The sequence below is a fragment of the Macrosteles quadrilineatus genome, unplaced genomic scaffold, assembly GCF_028750875.1.
Source record: "Macrosteles quadrilineatus isolate MER2022 unplaced genomic scaffold, UCM_ALF_1.0 Scaffold_5__1_contigs__length_97177068, whole genome shotgun sequence".
Classification (NCBI taxonomy): domain Eukaryota; kingdom Metazoa; phylum Arthropoda; class Insecta; order Hemiptera; family Cicadellidae; genus Macrosteles; species Macrosteles quadrilineatus.
This window is the reverse complement of record NW_026542598.1, coordinates 25,086,005-25,112,780: the sequence shown is the minus strand read 5'-3', so window position 1 is coordinate 25,112,780 and position 26,776 is coordinate 25,086,005. Positions and strand designations below refer to the sequence as shown.

Sequence of the window (26,776 nt, the reverse complement as noted above, 5' to 3'; positions counted from 1 at the left end):
AAAGAGTCAATGTGGTTTTGTTTCTATTACACGTTTGGGCGACTTTGACTTAAAATCAAAACCGTATAAAAACTTGTTTTTAAGAACACTTTGTGTTCATTCGTATTTGGTCATGATTTTTCAAAACAGTTGATTTTCGTTGTTACATTAATATTGCTATCGTTTTGTCATATTTTGTCACTTGTTCAGGGTATCGTGAAAAAGGCGTAGCACAGTATGCTGGAAACAGTTTTAACCAAAATAAGTCAACAATGTCTATAGTTCGGCCGCTTAGCGACCTCCTCTAGCATTGGTTAGCATTAGCGCGCAGGTCGCTATCGAAGCGGCCGAACTATAGTAACGTATTTTCTATTATTGGGCTTAAGTTTACCCTAGTCCACCATTTCGTAAATGTTAAAAACTAATTAACAAATAGAAGCCTTATTGGCGATATTTTTGGTAAATAACTTCTTGATCAGCATTGTACGTGTTATTAAATTTACGGAAAGTAAATAAAAGAAACGTCTTATAACACTTAAAACATATATTTACGCTTATACTGTTACTCACAAGACGGTAAATATACAAAACAGATGGTAAGTGGTGATCGATTTCGATTGGACACTCCAATCATCACCAAATGATCATCTCCAATCATTTTGTGGTTGATGATTGGAATGTCCAATCGAAATCGATCACCACTTACCATCTGTTTTGTATATTTACCGTCTTGTGAGTAACAGTATAAGCGTAAATATATGTTTTAAGTGTTATAAGACGTTTCTTTTATTTACTTTCCGTATATTTTTGGTATAAACCTAAAAAAGGTCGGTCGTAAGTGCTTCTAAAAACATTTTTACCAACTTAAAAATGGCAAAATTAAAAATTTACAAAGTAAAATTTTGAGAATTTTTGCCACTAAATGAAACTCCTACATGACATTAAACTCAAAAGAATCGCAAAAAAATCAAATGTAATTGTAAAAAAAAAAAAAAAAAAAAAAAAAAAAAAAAAAAAAAAAAAAACTAGTCATGTTTATTTGTGATATGAAAAATTTCGTATAAAACGAGTCATTAAATCTAAAATGTACAAATGAAAACCAATAAAATCTTTTATTGGGCCAAATTGACAATACAGTAGGCTAATACATTTTGCATTTTCAGGTCAATACAAAATTACTAATAATATAAATTATACTGTACTAATATTCACAATAATTACAGATTAGAGTTTTGAAAACATGTTAGACACTTTTGAACACTGTAATAGGTTATAATTAGTATTTTAAGTGTTAGCTTTTACTTTCTCCCCTTATGTATATTATATAAAGAAGTTATTGTTTTATTTAAAATTTTCGAGTCTGAGTTTGGGTGGATTGTTTCGGGTCCCCCTAATCCCAATAAGTGGTTTTCGAAGTGACGTCTGTATGTGTGTATATGTACAGAACTAAAGACCTAAATAAGTACAACAAATTTTAATTAAAATTTTGTACGCTATAGTCCTTATGGTTCTAAACAAAAAAATGGTTCTACCTCAATTGCTGTGAAACTTATGGTTCAAAAGTTCCCTCATAAAATATTACTGTACTGTATAGTTACTACCACTGCTTACCCATTAGCCTGCCCAGTCTGCTTCCCATGAAGCGCACCCGACTGCGGAGTGCCAACACTGCGGAATGGGTAGGAGAGCTAACACCCTACCCAACGAAAATGTCTTTGAGTGGAAAGGAGGCAAAAAAGTACCAACATGAACATCTTCAAACTAGTCAAATAACTTTAATTGCTGGATTTAAAATTTTACAGAAAGGTTGCAGTAAGAGCCGCAGGGGCAAGAAAAGGCGACAAGGGAACAGAAAAAATTTAAACCATTGATTAAAAACTGTTCCAATAGGTTCCAATCTCAATATTGTATAAGCCCTACAACTTATGGTGAACTTAACTCGATTTGAAACGTTCTTACAAGATCAAGTGAAAGCAGTAAATACTTAAGACTAGTTAACAAAAATGGATTCGTTAAATAAATAATAGCACAAGATTAGACACATAAAAATAAATATATAAATAGTGGCACATCGGTGAAGGTCAGTGGCCACGCCGAAGTCAATGTTCCCCTCAAGCAGAAATGGAGAGAAGCAGTTGCGTTCCTCGACCCAGAAACTAAACCCTGGACCAGCTGGGTCGGTTGGCGTTCAGCTGGACCTTCATGATTGCGTCCACGCAGGAACCCTGTTGTACAAGTGTGGCATTCCCAGAAAAAGGTCCAAAATACCTAAAAAAAATATTATTTTGATCATATAGAGGTTTGTAGTTACTTTCAAGCATCCTTTGTTCATGAACTGAAATAATCCCTACAGAGACTCAAAAGCTAAGAGTTTGAGAAGTGGCTTGCAATTTACCCATGTTACCTGCTGAAAATTTACAACACAAGGTAAGCTGATTTCTACAAAAAAAATTTAATAATCGAATCAAACTTGTTGGAAAGTTTAATGATGGCAAAATGCAGGATTTAAACACCAAAACAGCCATCCTAGCATTAATGGAATCTTTGGGTGTGAGTTTAGGCTTGACAGTCTGTTTCCAGAAAAGCAAAAGCAATGGACACTTTAAAAATAATATTGACAGCACCCAAATGCCTAAGCCTAACTGGGTGACTAAAGTTAAGCCTTCAAAAACTTAATAAGACAAAATATTTAGGCTAAGAATCCTATTAGTACACTTATTAGAAAATTTCCTGAGTGAAAGCAGCCCTAGGTTAGAAGCTAATCCGAAGTCTTGAAACTAACTAAATTGAGCCCTGGGGACTTTTTAATGAGGAAGTTAAATTATACTCTAAAAAGATGAGTATTTAAAATGCCAGGAAGCCTTAGTAACACAAATAACTACTACTAATTACAATACAATACTAATACAATACAATACGATACTAATTAATACTAATTACAATTAATTGAATTACAAGAGCTAAAATCCTAACCTAGATTGTCACAGAAAATTGGCCTCAGGGTGGGATTTTCAGTGATAAAAAAAAAACAAATACCCAATAATCTGACAAATAATGATAAATAGGCTGTAACGCTGCTGGTATAATCATAGCCCCAGTAACTTGCCATCTAGGTATAACCTTTAAAAACTCATAAAACCCCATTATTTCGCGAGATTTACCCATTTGATGATCAACCAACCTTAAAACGGCATGATGAGAATAATTACACTGAAATTGAAGTTGGGAAACAAGTTAAACTTGGATCTGAGACAGGTAACCTTCACAGTCCACGTCTAACACCGTGGGTGTGCTATGTTTGTAGTCCTGCATAGCCCTACCTACACAACAAGAAAGCCGTGGAAGAAGGACCCTACACCGACTCAAAGCTAGAGAGTAACAACTTTCAATTCAAATCAAACATCATCAGATGTGAAACAAAACAATTGCAAAATAAAATACTTCTGACTTCCCTTTGTCCCAGATTACAGCTCTTTGTTTATAAAAAAAAATTGAAAAATGTTTGTAAAATAGATCTTTAAGAATCATTCAAAAAATTTACAAAGTAAAAAGACAAAGCAGTAACCATAAATATGATACATTTTTAACGTTGTAAAAAAATTTTTTAAGGGGCCACTTAAATGGATAAATAACCAATATTAAGGCTATGCTTAAGAATTCCCAGAGCCTTGACGTTCTAACTTATAAAACAATTTAAAAACTACAAAGACAGTGACAGTTTTCTAATACAACAATGCACTACATATTTAAACTACTATCACATTGATATCTGAACAAAATATTTTGAGATGGTAGATAACTCTTCAGCGGCCGATTGAAGATAATGAAATTAACATAGCTCTTATGACGGGAAAATCCAAGATGGCCGTTGGCTTCTGTGACGGCCTTGAATATTTATGCCTCATTTTGTTTTAATTATTAACTTTGAGCTTTAGTTTACTAGCTAAACTCCCTAAACCTGGCCTAGTGGCCGATGCTAGATATTCATTAGGTTGGCGTACCAACCAGGTCTGACAGTATTGAATTTTTACGTAGTTAAAATTAAATACTTTCTAACTTCTTCTTACTTTCTTATACTTTCTGTTTTCTTTTTTAATGAAAATATTATGAAAATAACGTCGTTCAAAAATATGAGACAAAAGATACAGAGTTCTGCTTCAAAATTTAATTTCTGTGTTATAAATGGCTTGAGTTCTTAAAAGACTAAAATATCAAGCCCCTGACCTCTCTCTATCCACACTATTATTATCGTCACCCAAATAGTGGGGTGAGGATAACACTATTACTACTATTCTCCCCTGTGAGTTCGCGGAAAGACACTAAAAACGCATGCTCTTTTCTAACAAATAACCCCTAACGAGACACAATGGCTGAAGAGGAACTAGTCCTAAAACAGTCTACTTCAAGAGAACAAACGAAGGATGATCAGTTCTATGGCCTAACTCTTTTGATTATTTATCAAATAATACAATGCTGTTGAGTGGGATTAAACTAACTCTTTACCTAAAAATATTATGGGTACTCACATCCATACTTTCATTTTTATAAGTATTTCATTTTATGCTACTTAATCTATAATTCAATGTTGAATTTAAAATTTAAAGCTAGGAAGTAAATAGACAAAAGGGCAGAAACGTTATCCTTTTTTTGTGGGGAGTGAATTTCCGTTGCACAGGTTATCAAAAGTACACTTAACTACGTTTAAGTGGTTTATAATAAATGAATCTGTTACTTTTTAGGTGATTTCAGTAATTGGAGGATATGATGACATTACCAAATACACGGTTTCATGCCAAGTGATGGAACAATCCAAGGCTGAGGAAAGCAGCACGAATACTCCTGAGGAAGACGACACAAATACTCCTGAGGAAGACGACACAAATACTCCTGAGGAAGACGACACAAATACTCCTGAGGAAGACGACACAAATACTCCTGAGGAAGACGACACAAATACTCCTGAGGAAGACGGCACAAATACTTAAAAAGACAATCTGCTGTAAAGTACAAGTAGCGAAATACAGAATTGCATTACACTATCTGTACATTTTACCTTCCCATGTATATTTTAAAAACCCTTCCCTGTTTTACAATGAAGCGATTTAGATACGTGGACACAGATGTACTTAAGCATAGTTCATAGTTTACTATTCTTAATTAATACTTTTAACCTTTTATAGATCGAATTGTAGAAATTTGTAACATGGCTTCATAATACACTTTAGATTTTTAAATAATACTTTATTACTATAACGTACAATGCACTGTGCAGTGCACGCGTAGAATGAGTAAATAAAATCCGGTTATATCTTTATTACATCATTTGTTTATTTAATTTGTCATTATAGCCATTTCAATAAAGCAACATATGTTTTTTAACAGCAAGTGAAGGCGCCCCACTGGGTCTCAAAGTTTCAATGTAATCCTTATGGAAGCAGTATTTGACACATAAACAAAAACATATGATCAGCTGTTGACTTTTGAATGCAGTAGAAAAGAAATAGCTGATAGCATTAATCCACAGATATTAGAACAGAAACGGTATGGATCATAAATATAATCAAATGACGACGGTAGCTTGAGGTCCGTAACGTAGGAAGTGGTGAAGGAAGTAGTAAAGGAGAGCAGTCTGGAGTGTGGAAACTGTTTATGACGATTAGATTTAGGTATCTGCATTCCTAAAATTTTATAGGAAGGGAGGAAAACTGGTCCGCGACGTAGGAAGTGGTAAAGGAAGTAGTCAAGGCGAGCTGTCCAGAGTGTGGGGACTGTTTATAACGATTAGATAAAGGTAATATTAAAGGCATTCCTAAAATTCTATTGGAAGGGAGGAAAAGGGGTCCGCGACGTAGGAATTGGTGAAGGAAATAGTCAAGGCGAGCTATAGGGAGTGTGGACTGTTTATGACGATTATATTAAGGTATCTGCAATCCTAAAATGCTATTAGAAGGGAAGGAAACAGGTTCGCGACGTAGGAAGTGGTGAAGGAAGTAGTAAAGGCGAGCTGTTCGGGATATGGAATCTGTTTATGACCCTTAGATAAAGGTATTTGCAAATCCTAAAATGCTATGGGAAGGGTGGAAAACAGGTCCGCGACGTAGGAAGTGATGAATGAAGTAGTCAAGGCGAGCTGTCCGGAGTGTGTAAACTGTTTAAGGCGATTAGATTAAGGTATTTGCAATCCTAAAATGCTATGGGAAGGGTGGAAAACAGGTCCGCGACGTAGGAAGTGATGAATGAAGTAGTCAAGGCAAGCTGTCCGGAGTGTGGAAACTGTTTATGACGATTAGATTAAGGTATCTACAAACCTAAAATGCTATGGGAAGGGAGGAAAACAGGTCCGCGACGTATGAAGTGGCGGAGAAAGTAGTCAAGGCGAGCTGTCCGGAGTGTGGAAACTGTTTATGACGATTAGATAAAGGTATCTACAAACCTAAAATGTTATGGGAAGGGATGTAAACAGGACTGTGACGTAGGAAGTGACGAAGGAAGTAGTAAAGGCGAGTTTTTTGGAGTGTGGCAACTGTTTATGACGACTAGTTTAAGGTATCTGTAATCCTAAAATGTTATGGAAAGGGAGGGAAACGGGTCGTGACGTAGGAAGTGGTGAAGGAAGTAGTGAAGGCGAGTTGTCCGGAGTTTGGGAACTGTTTATGACGATTAGATTAAGGTATCTGCAATCCTAAAATGCTATGGAAAGGGAGGGAAACAGGTCCGTGACGTAGGAGGTGGTGAAGGAAGCAGTAAATGTGAGTTGTCCGGAGTGAGGGAACTGTTTATGCTGATTAGATTAAGGTATATGCAATCCTAAAATGCTATGGAAATTGAGGGAATCAGGTCGGTGACGTAGGAAGTTGCGAAGGAAGTAGTAAAGGAAATGTTGTTCAGAGTGTGGGATATGTTTATAACCAATAGATTAAGGTATTTGCAATCCAATAATGCTAAGGGTAGGGAGGGAAACAGGTCCGAGACGTAGGAAGTGGTGAAGGAAGTAGTCAAGGCGAGCTTTTCGGAGTGTGGGAACTGTTTATGACGATTAGATTAAGGTATCTACAATCTTAAAATTCCATGGGAATAGAGAGAAACAGGCCCGCGACGTAAGAAGAGGTGAAGGAAGTAGTAAGGTGAGCAGTGTGGAGTGTGGGAACTGGGAACCCTTTGTAGCAGTTAGATTAACTTATCTGCAATGCTGAAATGCTATGAGAAGGGATGGAAGCATGCCCACGACATAGAAAATGGTGAAAGAAGTAGTAAAGGCTAGCTGTGTGAAGTGTGGGCAATGTTTGTGGCAATTATATTAACGTATCTAAAATACTAAAATGCTATGGAAAGAGATGAAAACAGGTCCACGATGTAGGAAGTAGCTTAGGAAGTAGTAAAGTATGAGCATAATGTGAGAACCGTCTGTGGCAGTTAGATTAATGTATCTTCAATCCTAAAATGCAAAGAGAAGAGAAGGAAACAGGCCCTACGACGTAGGAAGTGGTGAAGGAAGTTTTAAAGGCTGGCAGTGGAGAGTGGGGGAACCGTTTGGGCAGTTAGATAAATGTATTTAATACCATTATATAGTCAATATACCAATATATAGTCAATTCTAATACTTAAATGCTACGAGAAGGGAAGGAAACAGGTCTATGGCGTAGGAAATGGTGAAGGAAGTAGTAAGGCTTGCAGTGCAGAGTGTGGGAACTGCCTTTGGCAATTAAATTAATGTATCTGCAATCCTAAAATGCTATGGGAAGAGAGGGAAACAGGTCCACGACGTAGGGGGTGGTGAAGGAAGTAGTAAAGGTGAGCAGTGTTGAGTGTGGGAATGGATTAATGTATCTGCAATGCTAAAATGTTATGGGAAGAGACTTGTAGACTGTAGGTTAAAATGATTACAAAGCACAAATCGATACACATTTCGATACATGCAATCGTTTACAATAGAAATTTACAACTGAGTTGTCAACAACTGATTTTTACTCCATAGAGGCAAAAAACGATCTTTACTCCCTAAAGAGTAAAAATGCTACTTTAGACCCGCAACGCAAGCATTAAAAACTACTGTTTTTACTGCAGTATGACAAAAACAATATAGTATGAACCACTGATGACTCCGCTCAATTTTGTGGATGCCTCTGCAAACGCCACCTAGTTATTTACTCAACGAAAGGACAGCTGCTGTATGAATACAATCACTACATATCGTATATTTCTGATTCCTAATGTTGTATATAATATCTCAAACATGCACCTTCTGCCAAAGATAAGTAACCAAAACAAGCAATAGAGTGACGGTATTTGACAACTAACTATTACATCAAAAGGCTCCCCTTTGAGTGGATGGGTTTTATGATATTTATTTATAGACCACCACTTTCGTTTTACATTGGCCACTGTGTAATTTTACACACAATGACGATGTTTAAGTGTGTTGTATTAGATTTTTTGTTGTGGTTTATGTAATTTTGTTTGTTGAACAGAACATAATGTTTCCATTATTGTTAATTATGTTTCTTCTAATATTTAGTCTGAAATCAAGCAAGATGACACAGTGAACTTATTTTTTAAAATTTAAATGTTATGTATTACCATTTATAAAACATTATAATTTATATTTCTTTAATCACATGTAGTTTTTGCGTAAAATGAACTTCGATTTTGTATAGAGGATGATTATTACAAAGTCTACCATTTCGGCCCCAATACTTAGTGAAAGAATACCAGACCCTTTGTTTGTTTTGACCTAAGGATCATGCCCACGGAGTTCGGGAGAGAGTTCCGAAACACTCTCTATAAGCTCGTACCGAATCTTTATAAAAAATCTTTGTTGTTGTGCAATATCTCTACAAATAAATTGTTTGCATCCCTGTCGATAGGTTTCCTACTAAATATATATCTTTAAAGTAATACATAAAATAGGGCTACAAATTGGAAATCTATAAAATGTCTGCTGGCCACAATGATTACAGTTTACTGGCTTGTATTCTACAAGGGGAGTTTTTGACAAAACAATATGAGACTAAAATATTGTTTGTTAAATCCCAGGAAACCATTCCGGGTTTGAATTGAGCGACCCCTTTGTGTCAGGCTGTAAAATTACAATAATAATGGCCTTCCCTAACAGGATGATAAATAATACTGCTACACATTCAATGGTCCTCAGACCTACTAAAGATTACTAAACTAATCCTTTACACTTGTAAAACACATTTTACTCCCTCGCATGCTTTTAAATTGGTAACTTATTTGTTTTCTCGCTGCTGCTAAAATGGCTTGTGTTTATTGTGAAAACAGACTTTTCAAAACTATGTATGATACAAGTGCATATTTTAAGTAGCAAAGGCTGACTCAGTACAAAAAAGCTCTGCCAAACCTTCTGTCATGTATAATGTTTAATGTCCAGCAGTTGGGGTAGATAGATCGGTTTTGTTCCTTGTTTTTTTTCTGTTTTTTTTCTGCTTAATAAGTTGTGTCTAGTGACAGGAGCTGATACAGCTCTAAAATACATATACAGTGTTACAATTTTATATATAAATTTAGAAAAATTCTCATTTAGTAGGCTGAGAGTGGTGGAGCTCTAATAAACGCAAGTATTAGTATAAACGCAAGCTATTAGTTAACATGCAGAAAGTATGAATAAACGCCATTTACATGTTTAAGATTGTCTGCAAGGTATGTGGTATATATTATCGTTAGATATAAATGCATAACTGTTATGAGTTGTGTTCAATTTGCACATTGATAATCAAATATATATTTAAAACAGTCTTCAAATTCGTAAACAGCTAAGAGCAATAATTACGAGTGAATCTCGTGTATAAAATTATACACTCAATGTTCCTCACGGGGTGCCTCAGGGATCGGTTGTGGGCCCTGTCCTCTTTCTGATAGCCATAAACGATCTTGAGCTAAGTGGCAATGCACTCAGGTTTGCTGATGACACTACCCTAATTTCTGTTGGTAACAATCCAGGAACTGCCTCAGAAAGAGCTGAAGTGATGTTTAGGGCAGCAAAGGACTGGTTTGAGGCAAACAAATTAAAACTAAACCAAGACAAGACACAAAAAATCATGTGCTCACTTAATTCAAACTTGGCTCAGGACGTTGTCAAGGTAAATCTGCTAGGCTTTACGATTGACCCAAAGCTGAGTTGGAAAGACCATGTGGATAACGTGGCTAAGAGGTTGTCGAGAGTAACACATCTTCTCAGGAAGTTAACGAGACTAGTTGATAAAGCTTACCTAGTTGTGGTCTACCACGCTTTATTCCACAGCCACGTTACTTACGGTCTCCAGCTATGGGATCATGCAGCTAATGTCTCCAGAATCCTAAAGCAGCAGAAGAAAGCTCTGAGAATTATGACTGGCAGCGGGCGACAGGAGCACTGCAAGCCTATATTCGCTGACTTGTGCATACTCACCATACACAGTAACTACATCCTTCAATGTGTCAGCTACGTACACTCCAATGTAAATACCTTTACCACCAGACAGCAGGTGCATGCGCATAACACCAGACGCAAAAATCACATTGACGTACCCTATTGTAGGCTCAGCAGGACAAAAGATGCTTTCCCTGTCATGGCCCTCAGACTGACCAATAAGTTGCCGGTTGCAGTAAGGGATTTAAACCACAATCAGTTTCAAGCAAGGTTAAAGTGTTGGCTAAAAGCTAGGCCGTATTACTCTCTCAAGGAATTCTTTGAGGACGACCTCACAGGACTCTAAATCTACCGCCATAAAGTTTTTTAAGTTCTTTTGGTCTAATGACCATACGAAAGTCCGACTAAATGGAAGTCTGTATATACTGTAAATAGTTTATTTTTTTTTTGTAAATTGTAAATATTGACGCAGCCTATCCAGCTTTTGCTGGTATCAAGCCAAGGAGGAGGTAATAAGGTAATAAGGTAATTTTCAAGTCAATTAAATCATTGCTTCCTAATGTCTAAGTTTTTAAATTGTTATTTAGTTCAACATGTAATTGTTTGAAATTTGTATTCTCCACATTACACTAACACGAAGAAATCATCATATAAAAATGTGGCAAGCCTTCCAAAAATAACTCTTATTAAGCTTTTTCTATAGCAAATTTGTGTGCTTTTTTAGTATTGATGGGCAGATAAATACAGCGAATAACTGTAATAACCAGCATCAAATAAGCTGGAATTGATTAGTGTTTACCATAAATCAAAGTTAGTAGATTATGATTTACATTGAGGATCACAACTAAGTAAACAATGTTGTAATCATCTCAAAATATATTATTTTAACGACATTTTCTTCCGAAAACGTATTTTCATGATAATAGAATATTTTAGGAAAGATTGGAAAATGTGGGATAGGTACAAAGAAAATCGTTAAACACTCCATTTTTTAGGATTTGACTTATCAATTAACACTGTTAATATTAAATAGCAGAATTTTATTTCGTGTTTTACAATTTTATTTGTATATAATATTTAATATAACTCCGATATATGGATGAAAACTAAACATTTTAAATTTATAATACTACTAGCTATTGTACCCGTGCTTCGCAACAGGAAGGAAAAATCTGTTGCATAAACATTGAAAGAGATTTAGAATATATAATCTATCATGAGGTTTTAGATTAAATCATCTTAGCTGTGTAAAATATATTTAGTTTCTTTGGAACAGCTGCCTGAAATTTGAGATGTGCATTTAGAAGTTCTGATTGTTTAAATTTAAATGTCAGCACAAAGGTAAATATTGTGAATTTTCTCATGCTTCCATGGAGACCAATTAATATGTACTTTTGCAAACCTCACCTCAACTTCCAAGGAAAGGGGAAGTCCGAGAGGAACTCAGGGAAGTGAATAGGTATATGCCATTTCTAGATATGTGTATCATTTTTATTGTGCTTAATATTGGCTGTATCGGTTTAGTATTTTGGTTGGAACAGCTGCCTAGACAGACATACACCAACTTAATTTTATAATAGTACTAGCAGTTACCCGGGGTGCGTTGCTGCGCTAACAACTATTATTTTAAAGGGTAATTTGTTCTTTACAAATCTAATATATAAAATTCTCGTGTCACAGTGTTTGTCTGCAAACTCCTCCGGAACGACTTCACCGATCATTATGAAATTTGGTGTGTAAATTCTGTAGGTATGCGAATCGGACGTAAACTATTTCCCGTTTCGAAATTCTTAAAAGGGCTCCGCCCCAGTGGCTCTGGAGTTTCCCATGTTAACCTTATGAGAAATTAAACAAGTTGGTTCTGTTCTATGATGTTCAATAGCATTAAAGTTACAAGGATTACCAACAGGGTGCAGCACTATTATTTCTTTTACATTTATGACAACAGCTAATTTGCAACCAAAAGGTGAGTGAGCGTAGCGAACGAACTTCAACCTGGAGGCGAGTTAGCGTAGCGAACGAGCTAACCTGAAGGCAAGTGAGCGCAGCGAACGAGCTCCAACCTAAAGGTGAGTGAGCGTAGCGAACGAGCTCCAACCCAAAGGTGAGTGAGCGTAGCGAACGAACTTCAACCTGGAGGCGAGTTAGCGTAGCAAACGAGTTAACCTGAAGGCAAGTGAGCGCAACGAACGAGCTCCAACCTTAAGGTGAGTGAGCGTAGCGAACGAGCTCCAACCCAAAGGTGAGTGAGCGTAGCGAACGAACTTCAACCAGGACGTGATTGAGCGATGCGAACGAGATCATCTTGAAAATTAAACGTAACAGTACTTTCTTTCCATCGGTCTGTCTTAGGGGAAACCTATAACTTAGGCGATACGAAGTTCGCCGGGTCAGCTAGTATCTTTATATATTTATTAGGTGTATGAATATATAAGTCTTTTAATTTGGTAAAGTTTTTTACTTTTAATGTTTACATATTTACTACAGTAGGGGAGAATCTAAACGTTGTTGAGTGCACAGGTGTGCTGCGATTGGGGTTTAAAATATTTGGACTTATCTAAAAGTAAAATAGTTTTCTGTGCTGCATTCTGTGGAAATATTGTGGCGCTATTCCAAATCATGACTAAACCCGAATTTTGTGATTATTCAAACCAACAGTTGGTGAAAGTAAACATTTGGTTTTAAATTATATTTATTTGTAAACGTTGTAGTTCCAAAAGTCTGCCATTGGACGCCTTAAAACCCTCTGGGGTGGAGCCCTTTTGACGGATATACTCCAAACTTCACACATCCATAAGGTACAATGGATACAAATATACATACATACATACATAGTTCCTCTTTTATAGATATAGATAGATAAATATGTGTTAGGTAATGTTATGTATGATACATAAAATGTTGTCTAGCATTGTAACAAACCAAGCTAAAGTGATAAATTATATGGTATTCAAGAAATAATAGATCAAAAGGTTTTACACCGAGTAGATTTTCATTTCATTTCATTTTTTCACACTCCGTTATTCTGTTGGTCACGTACAAGGTGTGCCTATGTTTCTCCCATGGGAATACCAAATATTACCTCAATAGTTTACGCCTTTGGCTTTTAGACTATGCTGCCCTAGGGAGTTGGATATCTTAACCTTCTGTATCGCATATACATTTTGTAGCGAAGGTTTGGTAAATACATACATATTCTAGGTAAATTACACGTAATTTATAGCTCAATCGCGCAATGAATTTGTGGGAAAAATTTTACTTTGCGATTAAGGCCAAATTTAATTACTGTTACAATAAAATCACATTTTACTTATTACTACCATTTGGCTAAAAGAAATAGTGCAATGACTTTGCCTCTCATTCAGTTAAGCATTCCATTCCATAGTAGATTTTTAAATAAATAAATAAATAAATAAAAATGCCTTTATTTGCGAGCGTCTTTCAGTACAAGAACTGTTTCACAAAGTAACTCATGTCAATATAACTAACTTAAAAATATACAAAAATTATGATACAAAAACAATGTGTATGACAAAACAAAACAAAACAAAATTATAAGCTATATACAATACTTTACATATTCTTTACTTTTCTTTTGAAAGCCAGGACCCCCAGCTGTTTTAGGTCCAAGGGGAGATCATTATATATCTTTGGGCCAAAGTAAGAAAACCCTTTTCTACCCACTTCTAGTCTTACTTTTGGAATGTGGAGCAAGGCGTTCTGCCGGGTCACACGTTGAGTCACCTCCCCACGTGCCACAAGCCTCTCCACCAAGTACTTAGGCTCTTGCTGAACCAAGACCCGGTGGATGAGGCTACAAGTCTGCGCCCTGCACACGGCACCCATTGACAGCAACCCCGCAGCATCCCGAAAAGGGGATACGCGTTCACGCTTACGGATACCGTAAACGAAACGAATGGCAGAGTTCTGCACTTTTTGCAATTGGGACATCTCTTCCCTTGAGATGCTGTTGCCGTATGCAGGAAAACAGTAATGGAGCACTGACAACACTAGTGACTGTACCAGCTGCAGCTTGGCTGTCTCTGGCAGGATGTTTTTGTACTGGTACAGACCACGCAGCCTTTCACAAAGCCACCTGGGAAACATAAGTGATGTGGTCCGAGAAAGTGAGGCCACTGTCAAGTACCACACCCAAGGTCTTGACGGTATCCCTCACCATTAGAGGTTTTCCTGCGATTTGAACGTGCATGTCTCCATTTGCAACTCTGTGATGAATGATGATTGTTCACTGGATGATGAATGTGACAAGTTCCATGAACAACTTCTCCTGGTTTACTTGACTCGTGATCTCACATCCATCATTTACTGAGAGCTCTAGTGACCTTCACAATTAAACATTTAACTTATATTGAGAGACATTATCTTCTTCTTGTGCTATAATCTACCATTGCCATCTGCAGTTAAATGTTAAACGGATGATGTTTATTAACATTTTGAACAACGTGGCTATCTTAACTTAGATTACAATGCTGCTGAAGTACTTAAATAATAATTCCATGATAATATTTTGAAAATCCATTACAAGAATATGAGTATAATGGTCACTTCGGACTAATAAGTATTCATTTTATTATTTGTTGAATACATTTGGTTTTTTTAAAAGCAGATAAGAATACGTCAAATAATACTTGTAATAATATATTTACACATATCCTGTTTACTTACAAGACAATAAATACATATAAAAGATCGAGTGGGGATCTCGCTTGGACACTCTAATCATCATCAGACCCAAAAGGCAACCTTCAATTCAACCTTCAATTGTTAGTAAAATAGTACTTAAAATAAAACTTCCTTGTAATGATGTCTTTGACATGCCAATGGATATTATTTCATTCTCTACACGAACAATTTATTCAAATTTGTTACATATCCAGCACAAGTTATTTTTAGTTGACTTTATGCTCGTGTAAGCAAACGAGTATGATGACGGTAAATAAGAGTTACTTTTTTTTACTAGATGTGCCACATGTGTCATTTGTAAGGTTTTATTTTTTCCTTCTCCTCCCCAACTGGAAATACAATGCAAAGTAATAAGACTATTTTATGTAAATAAAATATTATTTAAATGCTATTTCCACATATAAAAATCAAACTTATTTTACATGATGTATCAATTAATTATAAAAATAGCTAGGTAACAACATTTCTGCCATTTATAACCGACCAAAGGCCTGCTTTGGCTAATAAGTTGTGTTTAATCTTTAATATTCTAAAATATATCTTGCTACAGAAAAATCTAGTCAGTAACAAAGCTAAACAAGCCATCTCATCCTATTCGGGCTTCGCTCACATCTGGGGCGAAATAAGGTGATTTAATTCATAACCTCATTGGAAAACAAAATAGCATGTCGAGTATTGGGAGTCAAAAAGGAGCTACGCTACAGCTGAAGCGTTAACGATTGCGCTTTTGGAAGTCCAGAATGAATGCATATTTAAAGTTATTTTGTTAATTTTACCGCATGTACATCTTTTATTTCTGCCTCTAACGTTTATTTTACTAACGTGTAAAGACACACACAAGTCCCTAAATTGTTGGAAAAATTCAATTTACAAAACATTAATGCAACTATCTATGCTAAAAATGTTACAGTAAACATAAATGTTGCTCAATATTTAATTTGCAATCAGTTGTACAAATACTGGGCCTATTTATACACTAAATGGTTCTATTGAGTAGTGGAATTTAATTAAACGTTTTACTGGTATATTTAAGGTTGTTCACTAAATCATCATTTCATGTACTCTAGTATTGATTATACTCTTCCTCTGTCAAAGAGTAGGAAAGATTCCATTTAAAATTTAAATGGAAGCAAAGACTGGTTGTGACATCTTCAGTGGTGCGGGGGCTACAAACACTCGTATAAAAACCCTCCATGGTTTTCTATAAAGTTGGTGTAACTTACCGAATTTCTACCGACTACCTATTTTTGGCTTACACGTAATTCATTTAATTGGCTCATTTTAAAGGTAAAAATGAGGTAATTTTACCACTAAAATAATATTTCGTTGACGACTATTTTCTATAACCATATACAGTATATCACGACAAGGATTGTATATAATACAAGTCACATATCAAGATGACATGTTATTATATTCTCTGCCACTCCAAGTGATTTGTAGCTAGTCGTCTTGAGATATGTGCTGGTCTTTACGACTTAGTTCTACAATTTAACAGAATATACAAAATAAAATAAGCTCAATTTTTATCAGAAAAATAACACTAGAGACTTTTAAAGTAAAATTATTATTGATAAGGTTTTTTATATTGGTATATTGTTGATAATTTTAAGTTTATGTCATTTAAGAGGGTTTTGTGGAAATATTCAGTCAAGTCATAAGAAAATGAGTTCTTACAACATTTTGTTGTTTAGACATGAGAAGTATTTTGACGATGTCAAAATGGTGCATAGGGAACCTCATACAAAAACTATCACAGCTTCTAACACAAAATAAGCTGACTAACCAATCATCGGTCGAGATCCGGCCAATAATACTTCCAATGGACCTGAGGATAAGGAACAAAACTTTATGGAAGATAGGAAAAGTAAAACCCCTTCAACAAATGCACACACCATGTTAACTTGCAGAAAAGAACTTAATAGGCATTTGAAAAAAGATTAAGCCTTTTTATTGCACCTTTGTACTTCACTCCTTCTGAAATTTACCTTGAAGTCAAACTAAACGCATAGAATGTGTTCTAAGTGCAATGGGTTAATCGGGAAACAATCTGTGTGTAGATTTAGTGTATCTTAACAGATAATTCATGAATTGTAAATCAGTTTTAACAATTGTCTGTTTATGTAACCCTTTGAGTACGCAGGAAGAGTAAGGCAATTTCATTTGATGATTGTCAGACATACATGATTGATTGTAAAATTAAAACTATCAATTAAGTTGAAATTTAAGTACTGTATTTTGTCTCATCAACATTTACCTGCATTTTATTTGCCTTACACCAAACTCTCAATAGTCTGAGATTTACTTGAATGTAACTATAAAGAGTGAAACTATCTTTTTAGGAAAAAAAACGAGCAAAGCGCTTACGTGTCCATGGAACGGGAGCTCGAGAAGGTAATTTATAAATATGAGGAAGAGGGTTGCGGAGCTAACTGATCACATATACCTATCCTGACATGTAGAGAAGAACTTTAATAGAACTAGGTCTAAGATCTTTGTTTGTTGTATTCTATTTGAGAGAAAACCAGAAAACAAATTATTGCCTACTCCTCTAACGAAAGCAGCATCTAGTTTAGATAATAAAATATTATGGTCAACTAGACCAAATTTTATTTAAAATCAACATATAAACCAGTTTCTTAGATTTTACTATTGAAAAATTTCATAATTTCTTTTCGTAATTAGTGCATCTCCTTTTGAAATTCCTTTTCTGAACTCCTAAGAGTAGTTGAAATCAATTGAGAGTATCGATAAAAGATTTAAGCTTGACTTTTATTTATTTCTTAAAAGCTTTAAATATATGAGAACAAACTAATTGGTCTAAAATCGTCTAACCTTTTTGACGAACTTTTTTTATATGGTCGTTTATTGTCATAAAAACAACTAAACTTACTTCAATTAATCAGTTTCTCTCTATATAGTTTATGCATGACTAATATGAGAAGGGTTTAATATAAAAACATCATTCAATAACATTAATCCTAATCCACAAAATTCCTAGTCTAAAACCAAGTGTTAAAGAGTCCGATTCAATGGAGACGAATGAAAATGTTGGAAGCAAGGTACACGGAAGGGCCTAATCGAATAACTGAGTCCCCTTGACCCTTATAAAATTATATTAGTGGCCCACTTCAACGGCTACTTTTTTACGACAACTTCAATTCAAATCAATATCACTCTTATTAAAAAAATCTATTGAATTTCAAACGTAATACTAAGTAAAAACTATAAAATTACGAGATGGTGAACACGTGACCAGCACGTGGTGAGTAGTGCTTACTTTCAAAGTCTTTATTTTGAGGCTAAGCTAGATAAAGAACAAATGTATAGGTAAAAAAAAAGAATTATAGATTAGGCCTACAATATTAATCTGCTTTTGGGTGATACTGTAGATGTAGATAAGAATCACTCCTTTAGTCTCTATGTTTATTGAGTCCTAGTGTTTGATACGTTTTTTCTCAGAAACTGATACCAACATAGATTATATTCTATTATTGTTAAAACAAATTAGCAACGCAAAAGGGGGGGCGATCTGGTCTAGTGTTTAGAGCGCGTGACTTCAGTCCCTAAGGTCCCGGGTTCAAATCCCGCCAAAAATTGATTTTATCTAAGTGATAATACCACAACCACTAGGTCTAGCCTGAAGTAATGTGAAAAACAATCCCAGCTTCGTGCCTAGCGTCCTAGGACAAAACCTTTCCCACCAGACAGAAGGGGCTAGTGGAAGACAAATGTATCACATTAACATTGTCTCTCCCTCTTTCTCTAACCTCTTCCCAACCCTCTTAGGATATTTACTATCAGGGATGAAGCTGACAAGTAAAATGTTACAGATGTATATCTTTGACATATGATAAAATAATCTATAAGTTGTTACCAAAATGTTCAGAGTTATGTCATATTTTAAATATAATTATTCCCTTTTGTTCCCTTGTACCAATCTTACACGTTCAATTATTTCTTAAATTCAGTTTAAATCACTGTTAATAATGTAGACTGCCTGAGAAAACAAAAAAATTTTATAATATAGTATTGGTGGAAAGTCTTTGTGTTTACATGGTAAAACAAGGAATTCGTGAATAGTTATATGCAGATTCAAAATGTGATTAAATTACAAGTTATTGCACCTTACTACTTGCAATTTAAATTACAAAAGGAATAAATGAAACTAAGAAACTATTGTTTTCAATGAAATGAAATACTCTGAAATCTGATCCAATATATCTGAAATTTGCTTTTTATACAATTACACTTAAAATGTCTAAATGAATTTAGAGTTTTATGGGGAAACGTAAATAAAACATGTTTTGTAAGGTTGAATTTACAATATAACATATATTATTGGTTCGTATCGGAAGCTTTTATTTTAAGAGTTGTATAGCGTTGAATTTGTTTTTGTTATTTACACTTTTGGAGTCTAAAATTTAAAGTTTTACTCCACTAAATCATAGTTCAGTAAGTATTAGACGCTGTCAACAGTGTTTTTTAATTTTTAAAACAGTAAACATTACTAATATCAACATTCATAAGCAACCATTTCAATATACAAATGGACTATAATTATTAATCTTTCTAGTCATACACAACTAAGTTATATACTAGAAAGGGCGGATCAAAACTTCTAGGTTTTGAATTTGCCTCAACAAAAATCCCTTGAAAAACGACCTTGACTAACGTTAGGTTAAAATAAAAGCCACCAAAGGTGGTGATGATGATCCAAATGTTTTATGTTACATCCCCCTGACCGTTGGTAACGTTCCAATACCTTTATCAGCTGTATGTTGCCAACTACTGGACTTTCACTGTGTTTTATGACGGAAATACGTCACTGTGAAAATGTATAAAGGATTTCCCATGGCACAGTTATAATGAAGTTCTAGACTTGAGATATAAAGAAAGCAAGTTTTTTATTGTTACTTATTTAAGAATACATGCATTTAAACAACATTAATGAATAGCTTGTTCGTTTTAGATCACAATGAACTACCACAACCATTTTATTGTCATTATGATTGTGTTTACATACTTTGGTTTCCATAAAAAAATTCCATAAACATTGTATAACACTGCATATCTCTTAATACAACGGTGTAATTAATAAAATAAAAATCATAGTTTTATTTTTTTTTTAGTTTAAATATTTTTAGGTATGAAATATATCCGTTTATGGATTTGGCTTCCCTTTAAAAATAACTTTAAGTAATGCAACACGTTAAAAAAATATTGAAAAGAAAATTGAAAATGAACTCCAGTTTAACTTAACAATTTGTTGGCGACAAGTTGAACTTATCACAATTGATTGGTTTATTAATCGAGATGACAAAGAAAATCTTATAAAACACACGTAAGCCTTGTTGATGGATTAGATTCTTATCCTTAATGCCACATACGATTGGAAGTAATATGCTATATACATTGGCCTGCCTAACTAGAAATCCATATTATGTATACTAACTTAAACTTAGTTAACTGAAATTCTTAGCACTGAACGAGAGGGTAAATTGCTTTTAAAAATGTCACATAAAATATGAAATTTTACAGGCCACCAACCTGCAGAGCGACGGCTTCGGTCCAGAAAGAGATTTCTATCACGGACACGAGTTTTGGATGGATCACCCTCAAGCAATCGGGTGGCAAGGTGGGAGGCCACGTTGACTAACCATCCCATACCAGCCAGGGAAGAACTGGCTCCTGGTGGAGACCTATATTACACGGTGTGGAAGACCCTAAATCGAATCAGGGTCGAGGTACCAAAATGCAAGTCAAACATGCAGAAATGGGGTCTCTTACTAGACGAAGAAAACATTTTGTGTGCGTGTGGTGCTGTTCAGGATCCTGGCCATCTGCTGATCTGTCCATGCCTAGACCAGTCTTGCACATTAGATGATCTCAAGCGAATGACAAAGCCGTATCGGTAGCTAATTTTTGGAAATGTGAAGTCTGATTTCCGGACACGGAAAGTAAAGTGTAGCTTTATAACTTCGTTTGGACGAATGTTATTTATATAACATAACTAGCTGACCCGGCGAACTTCGTATCGCCTAAGTTATAGGTTTCCCCTAAGACAGACCGATGGAAAGAAAGTACCGTTACGTTTAATTTTCAAGATGATCTCGTTCGCATCGCTCAATCACGTCCTGGTTGAAGTTCGTTCGCTACGCTCACTCACCTTTGGGTTGGAGCTCGTTCGCTACGCTCACTCACCTTTAGGTTGGAGCTCGTTCGCTGCGCTCACTTGCCTTCAGGTTAGCTCGTTCGCTACGCTAACTCGCCTCCAGGTTGAAGTTCGTTCGCTACGTTCACTCACCTTTGGGTTGGAGCTCGTTCGCTACGCTCACTCACCTTTAGGTTGGAGCTCGTTCGCTGCGCTCACTTGCCTTCATGTTAGCTCGTTCGCTACGCTAACTCGCCTCCAGGTTGAAGTTCGTTCGCTACGCTCACTCACCTTTTGGTTGCAAATTAGCTGTTGTCATAAATGTAAAAGAAATAATAGTGCTGCACCCTGTTGGTAATCCTTGTCACTGTAATGCTATTGAACATCATAGAACAGAACCAACTTGTTTAATTGAAACAGCTGTTAAGATTCATTAATTCCATTTCTCATAAGGTTAACATGGGAAACTCCAGAGCCACTGGGGCGGAGCCCTTTTAAGAATTTCGTAACGGGAAATAGTTTACGTCCGATTCGCATACCTACAGAATTTACACACCAAATTTCATAACGATCGGTGAAGTCGTTCCGGAGGAGTTTGCAGACAAACACTGTGACACGAGAATTTTATATATTAGATATTATTAAAGTAAATCTTTAAAATGAATTGTTTTTGATCATTTTAGTTAAGATTTATACAGGGTGAGTTTTAATTGTCCCCCCCCCCCAACTTTTTTCTACATTTTTCCAAATATCAATCCCAGACCACTTCCAAACATTGTTGGGTAGTAAGTACTTCATTTTGACATGGTGGTCATTTCCGGCCGCCATCTTAGATCCGCCATATTGGATGCAAAATTTTTTTTTCAAAGTAAAGGTGGGGTTGTGACCCATTATTTCGAACTACATTTTTACCCTGATTACAATGCCGCAAACCGTTTTTAAAAATCTTGATTCGATTTAAAGTTATAAGGGCTTTTTAAAACTTTATTTTTTGCCCATTTTAACATTGTGCATTTACAAACTAAGTCCATAACCTCAAAATAGTGCTAGATAAAGATAAGTATACACTACCAGTAATTGTCGACCTATTTTCACTTGGTTATGACTGATGTATTTTTTTCGACCGCCATCTTGGATCCGCCATTTTGAAATGTGATAAATTATTTTAAATATGAAGGGGGTGTTGTGACCCATAATTTTGAACTACTTTTTTAAGCTAAACTCAATGCCGCAATCCATTTTTTGTTATCAAGTTTTATTTATGCAATATTGCAATTTTTTTGTTAAAAATGTCGATATTTCAAAATCAAAAAATTAAAATGAAAAACGGATCATGGAATTAAGTTCAGCTTAAAAAAGTAGTTCGAAATGATGGGTCACAACACCCCCTTCATATTTAAAATAATTTATCATATTTCAAAATGGCGGATCCAAGATGGCGGTCGAAAAAAATACATCAATCATAACCAAGTGAAAATAGGTCGACAATTACTGGTAGTGTATACTTATCTTTATCTAGCACTATTTTGAGGTTATGGACTTAGTTTGTAAATGCACAATGTTAAAATGGGCTAAAAATAAAGTTTTTAAAAGCCCTTATAACTTTAAAATGAATCAAGATGTTTAAAAACGGTTTGCGGCATTGTAATCAGGGTAAAAATGTAGTTCGAAATAATGGGTCACAACCCCACCTTTACATTTGAAAAAAAAATTTTGCATCCAATATGGCGGATCTAAGATGGCGGCCGGAAATGACCACCATGTCAAAATGAAGTACTTACTACCCAACAATGTTTGGAAGGGGTCTGGGATTGATATTTGAAAAAATGTAGAAAAAAGTTGGGGGGGGGGACAATTAAAACTCACCCTGTATAATTTATGAACATACGTACAATGAAAATTTAATCTTTAGTTATAATAACTAATTCTAGAAACTATGATTTTAAATCAAGATTAATAATGGATGCAATGACCATCGCATTACGTTACGTTCAGGCGAGAAAAAGAATCTATTGGAATGTTTCCAAATCGTGTCCCCAAAACTCTTGCTCATCATAGAAATCTATTTTGTGATATATTAACTAGGGATGTAATATTTATCAAAGTTTTAACGTATTGATCAGACTTTTAAGAACGTGATACGATAAAAAATCGTGCAACTGTTTTTTTTTTTTTTTTTTATATGATCCAGAAAGTTTGGAAAAGTGTAAAATTTTAAAGCGCGTTATTTTGCGCCTTCGTAACTTCGCAACTATTACAGTTTCTTCCTAGCGATTGTATCTTACAACTGTAAGTGATGTTTTTAATGGAATACCAATTTTTCTTAGTAGGCTATAATTTGTTTAGTAAACTATTGGGGGCTTATTTTAACCTCGCATTTGCCCGTTGGAATATGCCAAAGGCCCATGCTTGTAACAGGTTCTTTTAACTGTATTTTAACGTTTACTGTATTGTCATGCAACAAGAGGTGACCCGATAGAGTTCAAGAGTTGAAATGTAATGAAAAAACTAGTGGGTCACTAGTTACGATAGATCTGTTATAGTTACGAGTACTGTTATATTTTCACACGGCATACGATTATTATAAATACTCTCAAACATTTATTCAAGCTCTTGCCGAACGAAATAGTATTTGGATTGAACAGTAGTCCAAGCATATGAGGAAAAAAGATTATGTTTTCAGGAAAATATTCCCGAAGTTTTTTCTCAGTGGTTTCTTATGTATTTTTTGGTGCTGAATCCGATTTTAAACTTTGCCACCTCGCCAGAGGTGAGCTAACTTCGGAAATCGCAAAAAAACAATTAAAATACCGTACTTGTTTTACTTTTTCACCTATAACTTACACACGAAGTATTTTTTTTTAAACTGTCATATACTAAATAATTAAAGTACACTAAATTTCCTACAAAATACGTATAATAACTTTATTTCTACGCTGTTCCAAACTGACGCTAGGGTGCGCTCAAAATTCATCATTTTCTTTTACCTATTGGAAAACGTAGGAAACACCATTATAAACCCTTGGATTAGACACCCAACGAACTCTATTTGAAGTTTATTGATTATTTAATAATTATATGGGACCATTTGGTCACATTTAGTTGTAAAAAAATGTAAGTTAAGTTTATAGTCGGTAACAATAGCATTACAAAAATAACGAAACAATTTTCAATTTAAATACATTTGAAAATCTATATACAGGGTGTTTGGTAGTCAGTGTCAAATAGTTTAAGGCATTATTATGCTCGCAAATTGTGATAAAAATACGCCATTTGGATAGTTATATCTCACTCCTACTTCCAGCAACAGCAATTCTTAGATTTATTTTAAATTTCTTGACATTTCCTAATAAAATGTTATATTTCTCAACTATTTAACCTACATAATGATATTTTCAATTGCTTTTTTAGAATCACCATTAAACCTTCTATTAGAACACGTATAATATGGTACAGCTTAACCCATTCAAAAGTTTGTAAATTTGACTTAAATGACAAATTATGAAAAATCTATAAAAAGGGTGCTACAACTCGCTCAAGAATTTGTTTATCAAGTTGTGTTAAAAACTGTCAAATAGTATAAAAAACATCTTCACATTTTAAGATTTAAAATGGTATGCAATATGTGACATGTAATGTCAGACGGAGGGGAGAAATGTTGCATTAAACATAAAATTAATCATTTTTACAGATTTTTTTTTAAACTATTTTACAAACAATTTATTTAATGGGACATATATTTATTCGACAAATTTAATTGACAAACCTTTAATAAATGAGTGCAGTTAATGAAAACATTGTTCATTTTATGTTTAACGCAATATTTCTCCCCCTAGACTGACATTACATGTCACATATTGCATATAATTCAAAAGCTTAATATGTGGAGATGTTTTTTATACTATTTGACAGTTTTCAACACGATTTGATAAAAAATTTCTTGAGCGAGTTGTAGCGCCCTTTTTATTGATTTTTCATAATTTGTTATTTAAGTCGATTTTACAAACTTTTAAATGGGTTAAGGTGTACTATATTATACATGTTCTAATAGAAACTTTAATGACGATTCTAAAAAATGTAATTCAAAATATCATTATGTAAGTTAAAAGTTGAGAAATTTGAGATTTTATTAGGCAATGTCAAGAAATTTGGAAAAATCAAAAAATGGCTGTTGCCGAAAGTAGGAGTGAGATATAACTATCCAAATGGCGTATTTTATCACAATTTGCGTGCATAATACATAATGTCTTAAACTATTTGACACTGACTACCAAACACCAGATTTTCAAATGTATTTAAATTGAAAATGGTTTCGTTATTTTTGTAATGCTATGGTTACCCACTGTAAACTTCACTTAAATTTTTATTACCACTAAATGTGACCAAATGGTACTATATAATTATAAAATAATCAATGTTCTTCAAATAGAGTTCGTTGGGTCCAAGGGTTTATAATGGTGTTTCCTACGTTTTCCAATAGGTAAAAGAAAATGATGAATTTTGAGCGCGCTCTAGCGTCACTTTGGAACATCGTAGAAATAAAGTTATTATACGTATTTTGTAGGAAATTTAGTGTACTTTAATTTAGTATATGACAGTTAATGCAAAAAAATACTCCGTTTGTGAGTTATAGGCAAACAAGTAAAACAAGTACAGTATTTAATTTGTTTTTTGCGATTTCCGAAGTTAGCTCACCTCTGGCGAGGTGGCAAAGTTTAAAATTGGATTCAGCGCCAAAAAATACATGAGAAACCACTGAGAAAAAAACTTCGGGAATTTTTTCCCGGGAAATTCCTTATATGATTGGACTACAGCTTGAGTTGAGGCAGCCAGAGTTAAATAGACCATAGCAACTTATGATGTACGACTTAACTTTCCTGCTGCGACTGAGTCTGTGAATTACAGTCTACCAATGTAATATCCTTTAATCCGGTACAGAGAAACGTTATACTTAGGAAGATTATATAACATTAATGAGTCAAACACGATTGTAGTTTTAATAATACAGGGTGACAAAAAAGTCTGGAAACGGCTTGATATCTTTTTAACTAAATTTGTTAGAAAATTAAAACTTTTCACATCATCTTATATGTATGAAAACTACTTTTTGCAAGCATTACCATTTTTTGACCTTCACCAGGGGACGGCCCATGAGGAGTAGGTACATAATCTTTAATGTAAGCATAGATTGATATGCACGTCATTTTAAAGATCTGGTCAAGTGGAGTTCATTGCCGGAAACCGCGTCAAAAAAGGTTCATCCGTTACAAAATGGCGGCAGTCCAAAGTTCTTGCGGAATATACCCGCAAAGGCCTAATTGGTAAACATACTCATATTCAACATTAGCCGGGAAATCTGAACCCCGTTTAAATTTGTTTTGAAGATTGAATAATATTAGTCTATGAGCTAGTTGACTTTAAAATACAGTTTCAGCTCTCAAGCTAATGTTTAATACGAGTATTTACCAATAGTAAGGCCTGTGCAGGTATATTCAACAAGAACTTTGGACAGCCGCCATTTTGTAACGGATCAACCTTTTTTGACGCGGTTTCCGGCAATGAACTCCACT

At 34.8% G+C, this 26,776-nt stretch overlaps 1 protein-coding gene across 1 annotated transcript in view; it reads left to right on the top strand.

The window, feature by feature from the left end:
* Positions 1-5,010, top strand: part of LOC128993931 (uncharacterized) — a 31,612-nt gene extending 26,602 nt beyond the window's left edge. Inside the window, exon 19 of the mRNA XM_054418058.1 lies at positions 4,719-5,010. Coding sequence (XP_054274033.1) covers positions 4,719-4,964 — 246 coding nt within the window. The 3' untranslated portion in view covers positions 4,965-5,010. The remainder of the gene's footprint in view (positions 1-4,718) is intronic.
* Positions 5,011-26,776: the final 21,766 nt, after the last annotated feature.